Source organism: Ciconia boyciana, chromosome 2 (genome assembly GCF_034638445.1).
Source record: "Ciconia boyciana chromosome 2, ASM3463844v1, whole genome shotgun sequence".
Classification (NCBI taxonomy): Eukaryota; Metazoa; Chordata; class Aves; order Ciconiiformes; family Ciconiidae; genus Ciconia; species Ciconia boyciana.
In genome coordinates, this window is record NC_132935.1 from 4,882,433 (window position 1) to 4,902,825 (window position 20,393).

At 40.3% G+C, this 20,393-nt stretch overlaps 1 protein-coding gene across 3 annotated transcripts in view; it reads left to right on the forward strand.

Moving 5' to 3' along the window:
- AGO2 (argonaute RISC catalytic component 2) overlaps window positions 1-16,239 on the forward strand; it is a 66,515-nt gene extending 50,276 nt beyond the window's left edge. For 2 of the 3 annotated variants that reach the window (XM_072851831.1, XM_072851832.1), the window contains exons 17-19: window positions 1,155-1,256; window positions 2,084-2,283; window positions 2,629-16,031. In XM_072851831.1, coding sequence (XP_072707932.1) covers window positions 1,155-1,256; window positions 2,084-2,283; window positions 2,629-2,737 — 411 coding nt within the window. In that variant the 3' untranslated portion in view covers window positions 2,738-16,031. Of the gene's footprint in view, window positions 1-1,154; window positions 1,257-2,083; window positions 2,284-2,628; window positions 16,032-16,112 lie in introns of those variants that run through there. The other variant, XM_072851833.1, reaches the window with a different exon arrangement.
- The last annotated feature ends 4,154 nt before the right edge of the window (window positions 16,240-20,393 follow it).

The following is a 20,393-nucleotide window of genomic DNA, read 5'->3' on the forward strand; positions in this document are numbered from 1 at the left end:
TTTTTACTGTCTCAAGGTCCTCAAGGGTTGAGATTGATCTGAGTAGTGTAGGGTTTATAATGTAGATGTCTACACCTGGAACAGTAACCTCAGGCACTCTGTTGTAAAGGGAGATCTGTTTAGTATTCCCAACACACTTTAAGGCACACTTCATCTCATTCTGGCGCTAGTGAGTTCACTGGTTTGTTTGCCATTGACTATAGAGTGACTGTTGGGTTACCAACTGAGATGTAGACACCTGCACAGTAGACACTGAAATTGTTAGGTAAGGTGAAACCTACACTTTGAGAATACTTGACTTTTCCATTAATGCTACCTTTAAGGTATCTTAGGTGTCTAATGTCTTAAACACATGGAGTTTGGTTTGGACATACGAAGTGTCACAACATATTATTTGTAGTACTGAACATCTCAAATTGTTTTATGAGTGTTTCATAGTTATTACTGCATCTGTGTTACATGTAGAAATATTTGATTCCACCTTTCTGGGTGGAGAGGAGACTCCCCGAGTCTAGGATGGAGTCATTGCTGTAAATGGAGAGTTCCTAATGGCAAACTTCTGTTCACAGATAGGGTTTCTCGTGTTCTTTTTCCTTCTGTCAGGCTTCTCTGTGTGAGCATTTGAAGCCCACTAGGCTTCAAGGCAATAATTAGTAACTTTTAATGCGGACATGAAGGTGGTTTTTATATTGATAACATGCTGTGATTACAGTTGTTAATTTGTTTTAAAGTAAAGAGTATTTTTAAGTTCTGCTTTGATGTAAACTGTTTTTGAGGGAAGGAGAGGCCTGTCTTACAACTATGGATTGTCCTCTTTCAGGTATAAACAAGAAAAGTTAGAGAGGAATAACTTGTCCTGGAATGGGAAGGTGAAAAGAATTTGACAAATCAGTTGCAGGAAATTCTTTCCACATTAATCAGAAAAGCTAATCGTTGTAGGTAACTTCTAAGAAGATTTTGCATCTCGTCTGGTTTTTTTTCCCCCATAGTAGAGACACTCCAGATTTTCAGTTGAAGAAAATCTCAGTTTTGCTCATTCTTTCTTGACTTTTTGCTTTTTACAGATTTTGTTCTTGTATTTTTTCCTTATTATACAGCTGAAAAGAAAAAACTTCGTGTGTGCCTTACTATATTTGCATTTTCTATTCACACAGGTTGGAAAAAGTGGAAACATTCCAGCTGGTACCACAGTGGACACAAAAATCACCCATCCGTCAGAGTTTGACTTTTACCTGTGTAGTCATGCTGGTATTCAGGTACAGCATTTTGTGTGGGACGGTAACTTTCAAAGGCAACACTGGCTGTTGGTATTTCCTGTGTTCTTTACGCAGGAGACAAACGGTACAACTTCCATCTGTGTATTTTGGCTTTTCATCTGTGCCATCAAGAGTGCTCTTCTGTCATTGTTAAAATCGGAAAGAAATAATGAAACTAAATAGATATGCAGCACACTCTGTGCATATAGTTTATTGTGCTTCTCTCCTCTGTCTGTGTGCTGCTTTGGATGGTAGCAGGGTATTTGGACTATTTTACAGAGCTGCCTCTTGTATTAAATTCTCTTGAAATGTGCATCCAGTTCCTAGGAAACAACTAATACATTTAGCTGGCACCATTGTAGTTTCACATTTTCTTGTGATTTCTTCTTCCCAGTCAGAAACTATTAATCAACAACAGTACTGAAAGTCAAATTTGATACTGTCTAAAAAAAGTGTATTCAATAGGGGCACAAGTTAGACTGCTGTTAGCTATTAATGTTTTTGCCTAAAGCTACTTTATATGATGGCTTTTTGTCAGATTTAAGTTTCACAAGATGAAAGTGCATTTCAGTAAGATCATTTAATTTCAGTAACAGGAATGAAATTCTAGAAAATGCAATCCTATCCAAAAATGCAAAGGGATTAGTTATATGGGGAGCAAGGAGGGAGCTTGTTTGCCTTTTTAAAGGAAAAATTTGCTGAAGTATGTAGAATTGCTCACGTGATTTTTTTGAGGAAGCAGCTGGTTATACTGCAGTTCACCTGCAGAGGTGGAAATTTAAAGAAATGTTTTTGAAATGCTGATGTCCTGTGTGATCTGCCTTCAGGGAACAAGCAGACCTTCTCATTACCATGTCCTCTGGGATGACAATCGTTTCTCTTCAGATGAACTGCAGATTCTTACCTACCAGCTGTGTCATACGTACGTACGCTGTACTCGTTCTGTTTCCATCCCTGCACCAGCATATTACGCGCACCTGGTTGCCTTCAGAGCCAGGTATCATCTGGTGGATAAAGAACACGATAGGTGAGTTGCATGGTTTTGAATTATTACAGAATTTGAAAGGAAGCAGGGAGGAAGTGGGCTTATTAATTCTGGGGTCAGTAGTATTCTCACTTAGCAGTTTGAGGGTAAATTTGGTCTTACCACTGAATTATATTGTGGAAAAAAGTAGATGTTCCTGTACGCTTCTGTGCTTTTTTCAGTTTCAGAACTTCAGTGGTGTTTTAAGGGTAATTAACTTTTGACTGTTCTTTTCAAAAGAAATGAATGATACGAAAACATATGCAAGGAGAGGCAGATTAAATAGGGTTTCTCGCCACCCCCCCACCCCCATCCCTCTTTTTTTTCCCCACCTCCCTTCTCTTTCAGTGCTGAAGGAAGCCACACTTCCGGTCAGAGTAATGGCAGAGATCATCAAGCACTTGCTAAAGCAGTTCAAGTTCATCAGGACACGTTGCGCACTATGTACTTTGCTTGACATGTTTTAATGTTTAGCGACTCAGTACAATACAGAGTTGGATTCACATGAGACCAGCTGCACTTAGACCAACAGTTGCCCAAGCTACAGTGACAGCCAGCAATGAGTGATGCATCTTAATTTTTTTTCCCATTTGCAAGAAAGCCTTCCGTCCAGAATTTCAGACTTGGTTATGAACTGCATTCTTGTACCAAACCCCACTATTGTTGGAAATGTGGTTTGCCAAAAATCTCTAAGCTGCTTGGTATAAAACAGACCCATATTTTATAATTAAATCAAGAGCTGTAATCTCAGGGCTTGGGGGGAGGGGGGGGGGAAACAAAAAACAAAACCAAAAAACAACCCAACCCACAAAACTCCTCATTCAGTTTGCTATTCATTGAATTGCTTTTAATAATTTGGAAAGATCAAATTCATACTGAAGTTCGATGGGCTAAAATGCTGTGAATTAGCTTTTAATACAGGGGATAGCAAAGCATTTTTTGACTATTTATGAAGCCTTGATTATTCTAGATGCATTTACAAAATTTTTATTTTCAAAAGAAGAGAGTGACAAAATTCTGGTTTTCAACTGTCTTACAAAGATTATTCTCTGTGTGTCTAAGGGCAAATGTATTTTCTGAAGCTTGTTCTTGAATGTTTTTTATTGTGCTGCATTTGAAAATGTTTTTCATAGACTAAAGAAGAATTTTAAAAAAGAATGAACTTGTACCTAAGCTTTTAATAGGTCCAGTTAGATTGGCAAAAGAAAATGTGCCATTTAAAAAAAAAAAATTTGTAAAGAATTTTTTTAAAATCATACTGACAGCTAACTTTAGAATTTGTCATACAGGACTGTGACACTTACTTTCCAAAGTCTCTGAAGAATACGGGTCTGTGGTGATAAATACAGTACAATCCTTTTTCACTGTTGTTTGAGTTAATGTAAATTTTATGTATGTTTCACAGTATTAATGTGATAGACTAGATGCTATTATTTATTTTTATTTACTAAGGAGTGCTCATTATACTTCTGTTAACATATCAAGAATGCTTTGGATTTAGAAATTAAAACCTTATTGTGGGGACATGACTATTCAAATGCAAAAATATGCAATTGACTTTGATGTGAGAGTTCAGAGATACATACAGTGTATATTGTATAGCTTGTAATTTGTAGAAAGGCTTTTTAAGCGTGCACACAACATAGCAGGTTTTACCTGTGCAGTTCAGAGACGCACACGAGACCAACATTTTATGTTCATTCAAGCACAAAACAATTGTATTTTATTTATATGTTGAATATTGGTGAAGCAGGAGCTCTAATAGAGGAGAGTGGCTCACTGTTTGTAATTTAGACAAAAGTCAGAGAATCTATGCAGTAAAGATAAATCTTAGGAAACTGAAGTTTACTTACGAAGGGAGGTGAAACTCTCTTCATTATGCATAAGGTCAATAGTAAATGTGAGAGTTTTGCCATTCTCTTAGGAGAAGCATTAATTAAAACTGATAATTATTAGACAAACGCTTCTGTTAGTTTGCACACTGGGTTCATAAAAAACCATAATACATATGTAAACCATTGCACTAATTATGATGCCACAAGGAAGTTAGAAGAAAATGGAAAAAGCCCAGGAAGCTTGTTTATGCTGACTTGATTTTGTTTATTTTTCATACGATAACTGAAATAACATGCTAAGAGGCAGGTTTTTAAAATTTCATTCTCTTCCACTGATTCATTTTGCTTCATCTTTTACCTTTTCTCTTAGATGCTCAGTCACTGTTTTGAATACATTTACCTCTAGCCACTGAGACGGGCGAGTAGCTTTAATCAATAGAGGTCTGTGCCATATAGCCGATGGACTATAACTGGTTGCTGTTGAATAAGCTAGAAAATGCCCAACCTTTGCTGCATAAAGAGTTTTAGGTACATAACTTTGTGCAAGTTCAGATCTTCACCTCGTAGCAGTGTGTTGGTTGTCAGTGTTGTTTAGGTGAAATAACAATGTAAAATCGATTAATAGATTAATTGTATTATTCTAATTCGGTGATTAGGCTGCTGGGTCAGATTTTCTTCTTGATCATAGTTATGTAAATCCAGATTTTAAATTATGCTGGTATAACAGAAAGCAAATTCCAGGTTGCATTGCCTATCTTTCTGTGTTCCAGCTAGGTTGTACATACCTCCCCTAAAGTACCGCTAAACTGCAAAACCTTTCCTTGGTGGGTATGTTACATTTCTCTGGGTGTTTGCTTGAGAGGTTTCAGATTTCAGTGAAGATTTTAATTCGGCAGAGTTTTATATAAGAATTATTTTTTTATATGAATTATTCTTAACGAATAGGAAAAAGATCAACCATTTTAAGACGCCATTTAGTTTATATGCTCTTCGTTATACAGAGACCTCTTGGATGTGAAAATTCATCCTCCTCTTTCCTCTCTGCGCAGATCTGGAATAAATGACTTTATACAGGTGGTCAGATGGGGCGAGGAGGGCGGAATCTGTCTTGACCTCAAATCTTATTTCTGAAGCAGACTGTGGAACTTCACTGCATCCTATTAGGGATGTATTCTTTGGGCTGGAATAGTCGCTGCAGCTCCTTTTTGTGAGAAAAGGAGTATGAGGCAGACCCTTAATCTGAGAGTAGCTGTTGTCTGTGTACCCTCTTGGAATGAACAGAAATTTTGTGTAGCTTTGTTTCCCTGAGTATGAAGAACTTGGGATGGTTATATGCATTTCAGGCTAGGGACATTTTTACCTTTTACAGGTCTTCTTAAGCCTCTAATACTGCTAATTATTTATGGCTTGATTTCTCTTTCCTTTCCCTTCCCCTCCCACCCCCCCGCAAGTGGATTAGTGAATAATTTAAAGCATTTTTCTAAAAAAACCCCATTGATTAAGTATATACTTTGAAAAGTACAGCATGCTATAAGTCCAGCATCTATCTTTCTGGGAATATTTTTAATATAAATTACATATTCAAAAATGTCTCCTGTCAAAAAAAAAAAAAACAAACCACGAACACCTAAAAGCCTACCCTTTTTTTTTTTTTTCCTTACCTCCCATGTGTCTTGTAAGAACAGCAATATCTCAGGTAAACACAAAGCTCAAGATGTTTTTCTCTCACACACGTTCCTGCTGTTGAAGTCACAGTTGAGGTTGACAGTTATAACCACTAAGTCACTATGCAGCTCAGGTCAGCAATAACCAAATGTGTGTTACCCTCTGGCAGTTGATTTGGTTTTTTTTCGGCCCATGCAAAGGAGTTGTGTGACTCCTGTTGCAAAAGAGCACTGGGCAGGACCTCATCCCTTGCATTCCTCTTGCTCTCCGTTACATTCCTGGCAATGACCTTTTGCTTGAATTCAGCTGTCGGTGCAGGTGATCCTTGTGTTTAACAGTCTGAAAACTGATAGTAATTGCACCCTGGTGACAAAAATATGTTATTCCCATTGCAGGCATGAGTGGTGTGATGGCCAAACTGACCACTGCCAGTACTGCAGTATTTCTTGTGTTTTAAGAGTGTGCTTGAGAGATTAACAGATATTAATGAGTTGCCTGCTATGGATTAGTTTTTTCTGAGGTTTTTTTTATGGAAATGGTAACACTATTGAAACAAAAATATTCCAAGACTGAAGCAGGTTGTAGAATCTGTGTCCTCGGAGAGGCTCAAACGTGGCTGGACAGGTCCCAGCGCAGTCTCAGCTCACTGGACCTGCTTTGGGCAGGGGGCTGGACCAGACGTCTCCAGAGAGCCCTGCCAACGCACGTGGTTCTATAGCAACCCCCCAAAAACCAGCAGCAGCAAGTGCGAAAAGCTCCTGTTGGTAGGCGAAAAATAATATCAACAAAGATAAAATACTTAAAAGTTGTCTTTTTTTCTTTTTCTTTTTTTTTTTCCTTTTTTAAATGTAGGAGATCTAATACAATAAGTAGGTTTGCTTAATTTTGGAAATTTCTGCTCTAGTGGCTGAATATTATCCCATGTCCACTCCACCTCTTCTAGCACCCAGGAAACAGAGTTCGAGTCAATCCTTAAGGGGAAATGTCCTGTTGTGAAATGTTGCAAGTAGGTGGATTTGTCTCTGCCTTATGAGTTTGGCATTCAAGATAGCCCTATGCAATCTCAACACTTTTAGTTTGTATATATGCACTGATGTACGGAGTGAGATCACTTGTTTTTATTAGAACTCCTTATTTTGGCTTGGTTTGGGTTAGAATATTTCAGCAACCATATTTGGCTTGCTGAATTACAATCAATGATCTTCTGTGTTACGGAAGCTTTGGCATATTAATTTCCTTGTTTCTAGATCTGTCAGGTTTTGGGTGAGTCATTAGGGAAAGGTGGTGTGTCTTAATCTGCTGGAGCCAGCGTGGAAGATTTACAGGAAACTTTTATGCTTAAAACAAGAAATGCATAATAAATATTTTTGATCTTCATCCAGGCCTCCAGGCAATGTTCCCTGATTGTAAAAGCAAAAAGGTTGTGAAGGTTTAGCTTTAATTCTGACTCTGTCAATAACTCCTGCAGCCTTGGTCCATTTTTATCATACGTCGTGTTCAGATGTTAGTAGATCATTTTCATAGCTAAGATGAGAGAATATTTCCACAAGGATTTTAAATTTAAACTTTTGAAGGGTAGGTGTGGGGTTTTAGGTTCCTTTCTGAAAAGACTGAAGTTTCTAATCGAGTTAAGACGCTTCTGAAGTTTTTATCTAAAGTCGTACATGTACGTGCACAAAGGCTTTGTATTAAATAGAAGATTGTGATCTGGAGGGCTTTGCGCATTGCTGCCAATGCTGTTTTCTTTACTGTAGCAGTAGATACCTCAAATACAGTGGTCATGTGTGTCTCGCCTGTAGAAACCCCAATCTTTTTCATGCCAATGAATCTCTAAAATGTAACAGAGAGCAAGGGTAGGAGGAGGGTCTGCGTTAACACCCCCCCGAGCCAAATTTAGTGGATTGCTCTAGGCTTTTTAGTGTGCATGCAGATTGTTTCTTTTTGAGAAAGAACGTTGATATTTTGAAGTGAGAACAGGTTGGTTCTGCAGGTTACTCTTATTCAAAACTACAAGTACTAGAAATGCAGGACTGGGACCTTTGGAGATTTAGATGGACTTACTTGCCTCTTGACATGATCCAGTAAGCATCTCTGGTGGCATAAATAACCCATAAGGGACTCTTTTTTTTTTTTTTTTTTCTTTTTTTAAAGAGATCTTTTACACATTAAATACAGGAATGTAAAAAAAGTTCTCGCTCAGTATTTTTCACACTCAATACCAGTGTAATACAATCACATTTTTTCCTATTTTTTAAATACTCTTCTCCTACAGTAGCATCTCTTCTTGTGTATTTGTCCTGCCAGTGTGGCGCTCTCAATCTCTAATGCAGGACAGTACACTTTTTATTTTTATATTACATTTGGTAACATGCTTCTTGATGCATACATGCAGTCTTTTCTAAGGAAAACTTCAAGTAGAAGGTAATTGCACTGATTTTTTTTTTAAACTCCCTTTTTACTGTAAGACTTTTTTTGCATCTGCTGTAGCTGTTTGAAAATACTGTAAATAGTCCTATGTATAGCAAATACTGAAGTGCTGTGGATACCATTCCTTGTTGTTCTTACTTTTTTTTTTCAGAATACTGCCGTATTTTACAGTATTGAGATATGAGCTTTGGTTTTAAATGTTGTTATACTTTCTGTTTGCATTATGGTATGAATCCAAGGGCACAGTTGCTTTATTACAGTGGAAATATTTAGGGTTCGTCTGTATTTATAAAATATTTCTTCCTTCTCTATTAACATTTCTCCCACACCGTAAAGATAGAAAGGCAGTTTTGAAGCTGACAATGTGCTTGTTGTCTGTGCAACATTCAAATGCTGATCTTTGATATCACTGTTAGATGACTAATAGCATTAACGTAATATCCGGACTCTTAACTGTAGCTGTCACGTGTTTTCCTTGCTGCTTTCAGCATCTGATTCTTGTGTCATATGAAGAACAACTGGTCTGTGTGGCAGAATTAGTGGAATAATAGGGATTTGGGATCCAAGTTACGTCTTGCTCTCTGTCCCTGTGGGGGTGTGGGATTGTCGAGTGCAGTGGATATTTTAGTGCTCTGAACTAAGAAATAGTGTTGCCTCTCTGATTGCCCACATGAGAAAGCCATCAATCTCCTATCCATCAGTAATTGCCTTTTGCTTCTGTAACCCTCCCTCGAGGACAGAAGAGACCCAAACTCCAGCCCCGTCATCTAGCGTTAGGATGTGAAACAGCAAGTTTTGCCTCCTGTTTCTGAGGGTTAATGACTGGAAAGATGCATTCCTCCGAGATGGTTTTAATCCGAAGAATATGAGGTGCGTTTGTGCGTGTGTGCTTGGTGTGGCATGGAATCCATTTTATCTCATTTAGTGTTTCAGTTGCTTTTTCTGTGGTGTTTCTTTGCCTAAAGTGTTAATATGAATGTAATGGCTTGGCCAAATCACTACAAAAGGTGGTTTTGTAGTACTCTTTAGTTAGCAAGCAGATGCAGTTAAAGGCTACCTCCTGTATTCCTCCGCAGATGAATTAATTTTTAAAGTGAACCTACTACTAGGCAGCCAAAATGCTCCCAAACAAACTGTATTTTTATTGTTTTGTTTCTTGCTGGAGAACTAGTGGTGCCATACTGTGATCTTGGACGGCTGCTCGTCGCTCCTTCTGTCTTCCTAAGGCGTAGATGTGGCTTGTGTTGATGCAAGGTATTAAGGTATCAGAAATGGCAAGGCAAATCGCACGTCTGGCACATTCGCTTTTGTGCAGGGTTGCTCAACAGCAGTGACTCCCTTTATAACCTGTCCATTCACTCGCTGAGTTTGTATACTGTTGTTTCCAAATGAAAAATGTTTTTCTACTTTAGCTATTGGCCGAAAAATGTCATGCTTTCACTGAAAATGACATGAAGGTGCTTGAAATATATTTTGAATCTGAGGCAAAAATTATGTATTGGAATATTTTTTTAATGTAGTTTTTAGATAAGTTGACATGAGACTGTAACAGTGAAAATACTATATTCCCTGCTCCGTGATTCCAAGATAAATTTTAAAATGGGGGAAAAAAACCCACCAAAACAAAACGCCAAAAACCAACCCCAAACTTGAGTATGTTCGTATTGTGAATATTTAGTGTCAGTTATGTGCAAAGCCTTGGCCGTAACTCAACCTTGAAATAAGTGCACGCAGACTAAAGGTGCTTTAAATGACCTGAAAGGAAACTGTAGAAAACTGTGTTAATACATCATACTTTGTTTACAATGAATCCGAACAAGCTTCCTCATTTTATGATTAACCGCTCTGCTGACAGAAATACTACCTGTTTAAGCACAACGCGCTGGTGTGGTTTCATAGCAGTGTTATAGAGTTTTTTGTTTGTTTTTTATTTAAAAGTAACTGGGCTTTATGCTACGGACGTTGGCATCTCAGAAGCAAATTTGCTGGGATTATATGCTACTTGCAATTTCATTATCTTAATCTTTGGGCGTAGACGCTAATAAAGACACTAATGAATGCTTATTGATGGCAGGGAGGATTGCTGAAGTTCTGACTTTCTGGAAGCCAATTCCTGTTGAGCAATGGTGACTGAATAACTAAACTCACTAACAACTGAACGGGGTAAAATCCCAAAAATTTTGTTCAGTTCTCAGTTATAATTTAACAAAGCTGCCCCCAAAAGTGTGAAGTATAGGGTTTTGCTCTAGGGTAAATGGCTGCTTTTTAGAAAATATTTCACTACATCTTGTATTACGGATCCATAGACACTATTGACGTTGCTGTGGCCTGCAAGGGGTTTCACTGTGCAGGTGCGCTGAACACACTTCTCCGTGAGCATATCCTTGTAAAACGACAAGAGTAACCTTGTGCGCTTTCTAGGCTAGGTCTGCAACCCCAAAGGAATATCGGGAAGTTTAAGCGAGGAGAGAGCCCTGTGCTAGGTGCTTGTTATGCTTATATAGAAGAGAAATGCCATCTGCACTATGCCAGCTACCCCATCCCTCATGGAAATGAGATAAGGAGGCGAGGAGAAACATCTTCTTGCAAAACTGCTAATTAAGCACTTGTCAAGGTGACAGTTAAACAACACTCTTTTCCTTCTGGCTTCGTGTGAGGGACCCCTGAGTGCAGCCAGGGCAATGGCACGGCCCCTCACAGATCCCCCACCCCGCACACGTCCATTGGCCCCTTCCCCAAAAGGGGAATATTGCTAGGCAGTTCCCTCAAGTTAACTTCTGGTTTCAGCCCTCCGTGTCAGAGGGCTTTGGACTTGGTTGGGGCAAGGACAGGGGCGTTCGCTGAATTTGGAGGTGTGAGAGGTTGGCGGGAGCTAGTCTTGGGATTTCTGCATGTGGCAGCGCTAAAAAAGTGGACCCACAGCACCAGATGAAGGCTGGCTACTCCCTTCCTCCTGTCGAAATATCCTCAGAAGAGTAATTGCTTTGAATTTGTCCATGCACTGAGTGCCTCAACAGATGCAACTTAAAACTACCTGTGGCTACCCTTCAACCAGCCAACCTACTTATGCTGTTTTGAAGAGCCTAGTATTTGCATTACAAATCTGTATTAAAGGGCATATTCATTTCTACATTTCTTATTTCTACATTTCTTCTCTATTCATTTCTTATGAGTGCACAGATTTTAGTTATTTCCCACCCACCCCCCGCCTTTTGGATGTGCTGTTGTACCAGGCTGCTTTAGTGTTGTTACTCTTCCCCCCCCCCTTCTTTAAGCACAACTAAAATACCTGCTGGAATATCTACTATCTACTCATCAGGAGGGACTGCAGATATGACTAACCTGGGAGCAAGCCTAGAAATTGTGCCTGAAACATAAATTTAAACTTTTCTGGCTATTTTATGGTGTTTTGAGTGTGCTTGACAAGCATGAATTGTGAAAAGGTCAGCAAGCAAGCTTGGGAATTTCTAGTCCCCTGGCTGGTGCTGTTTGTATTCGCTTTGTTAGGTTCGATTTCCTGTCAGGAAAAAAAAAAATACATTTAATGTGGTCTCTATTCTGTACTTACCAGCTTTTCCTGTTTTTAAATCTATGAATAGAGGAAGCTTCACTTGTACCAGTATACGTAAAATTCCACATTTTTGCTTGCCATGTGCTTGACTCAAAGCAGACCTGTATATCAACATAACATGCAAAGAAGTTTGTTTCTAGATTTCACCAAAGTTAATTCTGCACCAACTGTGAGATGCTCAGATCCCACTGTTTCCGTGCTATAAAAAAATAAGGTATATCAAGCCTAATTCTGTTGTTCATGATATGTTTTCTCATGGAACTTAAAAAGACTGAGCCCTTAAATTGCTCATCTCATTTACAAGTGACAACTTCGTAATTTTATTTTGACGTAAATCATGTCTCGAATTGCCTGCCTGACTTGAATCTTTTAACTGATTTTCAATTGTCTGTCAGTGTTGAATTCCCAGAATGTCTCCCACCAAGAGATTGTTGCATTTTTCCCATTCTTTATTACCTGGTTTTGGGCAGTAGAAATAATTTGAGTACGGGGGGGGGGGGTATTAGATATTATATGCTTTTCCTTAAGGAAGTTTACTTAAGGAATAATTACCAGCAGACCATTTGGGAAAGCAAAGCATTTGTACAGGGGGAAAGAAAAGAGGAGGAAAAAAACCCCACCCAAACCCTAAAACAAACAAAAAACCCATTAAGGAGTAAATTTCAGAATTATGTATCTTGGAAAATGAAATTTTAAATTAGGTGCAATGAGGAAGTATATGTGGAAAAGTTCTGTGCTATCCTGAAGAGCGTTGCCATTTGTTTTCTGTAATTTGTGGATACAGTTTAGTAGATTTTGTGTGTGTGTGTGTGTGTGTATACACACGCATATGTTAGTGAAGGGAAAGTGGGACTGTTTATAGACTGTTTATAAAAGATATAAAGGCAGTATTTTGCTGGAAATAATAAGCACAATTTCACTGGCTTTCACAGTATTTCATTAGTTTGTACAATCACAAGTATCTCAAACTTTAGGGCAGTTCATAAGTAAAGATCCAGTCCCAGATTTCTGTGCAGCAAAGTGGTTAACTCGATCTCGGGAGGGTGAGATGGAAAACAGAATGTATTGATTAAATCCTTTTTTTTTTTTTCTTTCCTTAATTTTGGTACATTGTAGATTTAACTGACATCTGTTAAGGTTTTAATCATTTGTTTAATAGTTTTCAAATTTTTTTTTTATTTTTATAAAATAACTGAAAAAGAACCAAAAATCAACTCAGAAATTTCATATTGTAAATGTTCCCTTGAATCAAAATGTTTTTATGACCATTTAAAGTTTGCTATTTTTTTGAAAGAAAAAAAAAAAGATATGATGTTAAGGGCCTCATTTCAAGTGGTACTAAATGTATGTTGACTAGTTTGTATGTGTGTGGCATCTGTATTAAAATGTCTTGTGCTTGCGATATAGAAATGATGTAGTGCTGTTTGGGTAAGAGTAGCACTTGTATTACAAAAAGCAGACACAGAAATACCCTCGACTGACTTTTCAATGCATCAACGGCATTGTAGAACTTACTATATAGATTGTAAGTGTCGCTTTATGTTACTCAAACGATGAGGTTTCACGTAGGGGTGTGTGTAGTTTAAATACATTGTATGTATCTTGCTGACGTAGTTTAACATTTGCATGATGCTGTGTGGCGATGCCACTTTAAATTAAGCCTTAACAAAACAATAAATTTGTCAGATTTTTCTCAGAGTATGCAAAAATACTGTTTAACAAGAGTAGGACGTTCCTATAAAGCTGAACTAGTAGAAAAGGAAGTCTTCTCACCTGAGAAATAAAGGGAAACTTGTAGATCTGTATACTGTGACTGACCTCTTTAGGCACTGGCTGTCACTGTTGCTCTACGGAAAGTGGGCTCTCGGGCGTTTCTCTGGCAGTCTACCGAAAACAGGCTTTCTCAAATCACAGCTTCTTTGTAATTTTTTTTTTTCTTTTTGGTTGAACATATTCTCCTCCGTCCCCCTGCTAGGAAATCGTTGCGTGAAGGAGGATTGTGATTTAACACTTAAATTTACATCAGAAACAAAAAAGCTGTTCTTGAGTTCTGTGCTTGCTTCAGATAGTGCCATCGTTTCCACTTCTTACGACTGACATATAATCCGTAAAACATTTTAAATAGAGGCAAATAAAATGGTGGGGACCCAGCTTTCTTTTTTTCAATTTGGATCTACCTCATTTAAACAGTTGGGTGCTATTTACTCAAATTGTCGACAAGATTGGCAACAGCGACCAAACTGCGTGTGATGACCGACCTCTTCCAAGGCGGCATTCTGCAAACCAAAACCTCTGGGTTTCTTGTTCAGAGACAACAATATTGTATTTGAGTTTTATTCTTTGTGCCTTTGTGTTTTTTCCCAGTGCATAACAATCAAAAGTCATATTCTTAATTAAAAACATCAAACGAATTTTAACCACAAAGTTAAAAAAAAAAGCTGCAAAACATAGTTTTAGCAAATTTTAAAATATTTTCCAGTGTATCAAGTCATAAAATGTACAGTATCACAGCAGAACTAGGCAAAGACAAATACCCAATAAAGAATTTTTTGAAATACATAATCCCGACCCTAGATCTATACATCTCTGTGTATCTATCTATATATGCATATATACCCACACATACAGTACACAGGTTTTGGTGTGTGTATGTGTGTGTGCATGTATATATATAAAATGAAGGGATACATGTGTGAGGGTAAGGGAATAAAACGTCATTGACTTTTCCACTGTTTTGTATGTAACAGTTTACAACTATGTAAGTTTTTTCTACTATGTGAACCATTTTTACTTAAAAAGAATTCCTTTTTGGAAAATTTTAAGTTGTGATATGCTATCATTTTTTGAAGGGTGGGGGTGGGGGGGAATCGACTTTTTACCAGTACCTAATACAGAGGGGGAACCTTTTCTGTAAAATAGTATTTAGTTTAAATATTAAAGAACAATCTATATATGGAATTGTAAAAGTGCTGACGTTCCATTGTGGCAGGACTTCAAAGCTGTTTCTTAAGGCTTTCTGCTGCAGAGAGACTCAAACAAAAGGAAAACGCCTCTGCTAAATGTTTTTATAAAACTGCTCCATCAGGTCTATACTTAAGCTATATTTTCTAAAGCCTAATCATCCTTTAATATGCTGCATATAAACTATCAGCATGGTTGCACTTTCTCAATAATAATGTATGCCCTGCAATTGGCTCATGATAAGGACGTTAGTTTTTTAACAAAACAAATAGTACTTTGGGCAGAAGGTAATATTTATATAGGTACCTCAAGAAAAAAAAAAAAGAGCCTGAATATGCTGCATTTTGTTCCTTTAGCATTTTCCATGTAGCATTTGTTTGCTTTTTTTTTTTAGTAGATTACTAGCTACCTGTTTTTGCTTTGGGGGACCCTGGTAGCATTGTAGACTGTTTTCTATTGATCTCGTAGAACGTAGTATCCTTCCTTGGTTTCATGCAGTAGTTCAGGATGGGATTTGCCCTGCATTGTGTACGCAAGGGGGAGGGGGACCATGAGGAAATACGCTTTATGTAGACTTCAGGAAAAGGATACTATATTTCTAAAACAGACAATACATGTTCTTAATTCTTAATTTTTTTTTTCACTCGTACTGCTTTCTTGACTCTTTTCTCAAATACGAGTGTGGAGAGGGGCAGCTTATTAATGGAGGAAAACCAAACTGACCAGACGTGCCCTGTTGGTCAATGTTTTGGGGGTGATGGAGAAGCGGCAGGACATGGGCTCGGCCACGCTGTGTGCCAAATTGCCCGAATGCCGGCTTTGGTAAGAGTTGCACCCTGTGTTGGAGCAGGACCCGTCCTGCTCTCTGGCCACTTGCTAGTGTGGGTGCGTCGTCTACTTCTTCGTTTCCGAGTCAGTAAAAATCAAAAAATGTGCAGAGATGGGGAATTTCTTTGTTGAGAACTGTTGAAGGAAGCTTCAAAGGCTGTGAAATTGAGCATTTATTGTCATGTTTTTAAGCTTAGGTGGGTCCTTTTCCAAGTTTGTTTTACAGCTTGCAAGGTAAAATAGTTTGCACTACTTTTGCAATAAACTCATGAAAAACCTAACAGTTTCTGTTTTGGTTTCTTACTGTATATATACAACTAATACTAAAGATTTAGCATAGTGTTTTTCACCTCAAAACATACGACTTGTAACAAGCTCAGAATGCTGTAATTCCTGATAAAATAATGATGTGAATGATATTTTATAAAGTTATTTTGTATGGTGTCAATTTTGTTTTGCCTCATAGTATGTCAATAAAATAAAATTCCTCATCTTTACAAGTTTCTGTTTGATGTCGTCTTATTGAATTTGGCTATTTTCTGCAGGTACTTGTGCACTGTGAGACTTTTTTCCGTGAGCACGCAGCGGGACGTATTCATGGCCTCAATTTTCCATAGTGAGTAGAAAAGAGCGGTGGGAGGACACCTCATGAGTGGGGAGCTGCTGAATGCCATGAAATAAAGAAATCCCAGGACATGGGTAAAAAGTCCCTGTGTGCTGTGCAAATAGCAGTTATTTTGCAGTGTTGGTGCTGCATTTTTCTTGCTGCCGGAAGTCAGAATCAAATCTAAAATTATTGATCGCTTCGTCTGTAGCTCAGAAACAGTTGTTAAAAGTCCCAGTGGCAGATTGGAGATAGTACTGGAGCAGAGATCCTTATGCTACACCAAATTTTGCTCTGTTAGATCATAATCCAAATTTAAATGTGCTGGTCTGGAGGCCTTTTTTGTGACGAGAAAATCTCTGGTGCCTGAGAGCCAAGAAGTTCTCCTAGTCCCATTGCCCTCCCTTGCATTCACCGCTCAGGTGCATTTCAGATGTTTCCACAGGCACTCGCCTGCTCTGTGCCCAGATTTCCAGAGGTAATATGTGCTGCTTTTAACTGAGTGTCTTAAAAGTTATGATCCTGAAATGAATTATGGAAGGTCAGCATTTTGGAAACCACTTGCCTGAAATCCTACCTGTTGTCGCTTTCTGAGTGAATACCTACAGTGATCAATTTTAAAATAGAAACGAAGTCAGCACTTGGTGTTTTACTATAAAGCATCAAGTGAAGGGGGATATCAAAAAGAATTGCAAGTATGCCGAGGAGCTCCTGTTGGGAGCCCAACCCTGCAAACGCAGATTAGTTTTACTCAATAATATGATGAAATAATGTCACAGCTGTCTCTTCCATTTCAGGCAGAGCTTTATTTTTTCCCCTTGTTTTTGAAATACTACTTTGAACTGGATGCAGTTTTGCTCTGCGTCAAGCTCTTGGGGAAAACAAATCCCACTTACTGGTTTTGATGGCGGCAAGCTCTGGCAGATGCAAGGCCTTGGAGATGGCTGTGGCAAATTTTGGCAGCTCTGAAGTCCCCCTTGAGGATTCTGGCTGGATGAATCCAGAAGGGTGTTCAAGTTCTTGTGGCCTCACTAATTGACAGAATATGTTCATTATCCCACAGGAAACTTCTAAGAGGGATGAAATATGGTAATTTATACTTGGTAACCACAGTCCTTTTGTTATTTTTGCAAGCTTAGGAAGCTTCCTCTCCTTTGAGCAGCCTTGGCTGGGGGGGAAGGATCTCATTAACTAGTATTGTAGGGGAAAAAAAAATAAATAGGAATATGTATATAATAGTAGATTCATCCTGGAAAGTGTCCCCTGGCCTCTGTTCCACCGTCTAAAATCCCTGAACACCTTAAACAGGCCAAGATACCCTTAGTACTGCCACCAGCTTCCTGCCTCGCAGCTGGCTTCTCTGCAGCGCAGAAATATTCAGCAACTGCAAACTTTGAAAACTAAAAAAAGAAAAAGCAATGTGTCGCATCAGCAAAGTTGGCTGCTTTCCACTACAACTCCCTGTTTAGGATGCCTGTAATTTTGTTGAGATTTAGAGTGAAATTTCTGTCGTAGTTTAACCCCAGTCAGCAACTAAGCACCACACAGCCGCTTGCTCACCCTCCTGTCCCTGGTGGGATGGGGGATAGAATTGGGGGAAGAAAAGTAAAACCTGTGGGCTGAGATAAAGACAGTTTAGTAGCACAGCAGAGGAAGAGAAAATAATAATAATAATGATAAAAGAATGTACAAAACAAGTGATGCACAATGCAGTTGCTCACCACCTGCTGACCAATGCCCAGCCAGTCCCCAAGCAGCGATCGCTCCTCCCTGGCCAACTCCCCCCAGTTTCTATACTGAGCATGACACCATATGGTATGGAATAGCCCTTTGGCCAGTTTGGCTGTGCCCCCTCCCAGCTTCTTGTGCACCTGGCAGAGCATGGGACGCTGAAAAGTCCTTGACTTAGTGTAAGCACTGCTCAGCAACAACTAAAACATCAGTGTGTTATCAACATTATTCTCATCCTAAATCCAAAACACAGCACCATACCAGCTACTAGGAAGAAAATTAACTCTATCCCAGCCAAAACCAGGACAGTTTCCCATACTAGATATGGATAGATAGGGACTTGATCATGGACTTTCCTGTTCCTCCTTTGGGTGTAGGAAGATGCTGTGTCAGCCCAGGCGGTGGTGGCTGAAGTACTCACAGTTTGGATGCATGGTTCATGAGCAGTAAGGTCCTCACCGGAAAGGTTGGCAGGAGGAAACAAAAGTCCTTCAAAGTCAGCAGGGGCAGTTGTGGCAAAACAGAGAGAGATTGCAGAGGCCCAAGCTGTGCATCATCTGCTTGAGATCTTCAACAGCAGTGGGGAGCTGGGTGCTGGTGGGGAAGAAAACCCTGAGCTGTAAAGGGAGAAGTCTGAGACGATCACTTTTTCTTGCTTTCCTAGTTGCTTCAGCTGTAGAGTTTAGTGGATGCTACACAAATTGTCCGGTTACAGAGTAAGACATCGTCTGCACGTGTGCTTTGTTTAGTTTGAATGCTCCTCAGTCACTTTTGGACCAGCCTGAGGAAGTGCGTGTTAAATGAGATGGTTTTTAGCTGGAGCTTTGTAATGGCTTTGTCAATGTGGCTTTTGATTTACTGCAAGGGATAAAGGATGGGATGTGGACTGGGATGTGTCACTTGAAATCTCACACAGGTGTCCCACCGTATGCTTAGTCTATTTGTTCATCTGATCTCACTTGAAATGTATTTCCTTTAGTGTGTAACCCAGTGTTAATGTGTTGTTTTGGCATTTCTGGTTGTGGAGGGTTGACCTTGGGGCCAGCTTCCCCCCAGCTACTCTCTTACTCCCCCACCTCAAGAAAATAAGAGAGAAAATAAGAAGTAAAGCTCATGGGTCAAGATGAAGACAGGGAGATCACTCACCAGTTACCATTGCAGGCAAAACAGACTTGACTTGAGGAAAATTAATTTAATGTATTGCCAATCAAAAATAAAGCTGGATAGTGAGAAACAAAGACAAAAACACCTTCCCACCCTGACTTTTCCCCAGGCCCACCTTCACCCCTTCACTCCCAACTCCTCTCCCACCAAGGGGTGCAGGGGATGGGGATGGGGTTTGTGGTCAGTCCATCACAGCCCCTCTCGGCCGCTCCTCCCTCCTCACCCGTCTCCTGCTCCAGCGCGGGCCCTGCCCCGGGCTGCAGTCCTTCAGGGACAACCTGCTCCCGCCCGGGCTCTCCACGGCCGCAGCTCCTGCAGGAAATATCCCCCTGCTGCGGCGTGGGGCCCTCCCCGGGCTGCAGGGTGGGTCTCTGCTCCAGCGGGGTCTCTCCAGGGCTGCAGGGGAGCCCTGCTGCGGGCCTGCAGCACCTCCTGCCCTCCTCCTCCTCCGGCCTCGGGGTCCCTCTGCTGCTGCTCCCTCCTTGGCTTCCTCCTCCTCTGCCTCTGCCGCCTTGTGCCCTTTCGGAAACCTCTTCTCCTCCAGGCACCCCCAGCTTGGCTGAGGGGCTCAGCTGTGTCCTGCGGTGGGGCCCTTGGAGCCGGCTGGGACCGGCTGGAACCGGCTGTGTCTGGCATGGGGCAGCCCTGGCCTCTCCTCACAGAGGCCACCCTGCAGCCTTGACTGCCAGGACCTGGGCACAGACACCCCGAACACTGGTGTCTCTCGGTACCTGCATCAGTTTTGCTGTAGGCAGACTCTAAGTGTGACAGGAGGGGGAAGCTGAGAGGAAATAAAGCACCATCAGCGGTGTGTCGAGGGAGACCAGGGCAGACACTGCAGAAACAGGGTTAAACAGGGTGCAATGAGGAGAAACACTCATAGGAGTGATTAATCCTTCTGGTTTTCCTTGTGGGCATCCTTCCGTAAAGAGCATGGCTCCTCCTCCCTCCAGCTGGATTTTTCTTTCTTGTGCTTTCCCTCCTAATCACGTCTTTTGTCTGACATTCAAAGACAGCAGTTGTGTAGAGCAAGGACCTCATAACTCATGAGCTGTGCTTGCTCCCACTCCCCAGGTGCACACCGCAGCATTTTGCAGCTTGGCTACAGGGAGAAAGCGACTGCCAGGGCCAACACGAGGACATGGTTCGTACCAGGTCTCTTCCCAAGGAGTCTGGTTCAGCTCAGGCTCCTTAGCCACTGCTTGGGCTCCAGGTCCAAGACAGAAAGGATGCATTCCCCTCTGCTGTGACTGAGGATGGGTTGCAGGACAATGAAGCATGGCAGGCTGCTGGTGGGGCTACTCATGACTAGGGACATCTCTGCCAG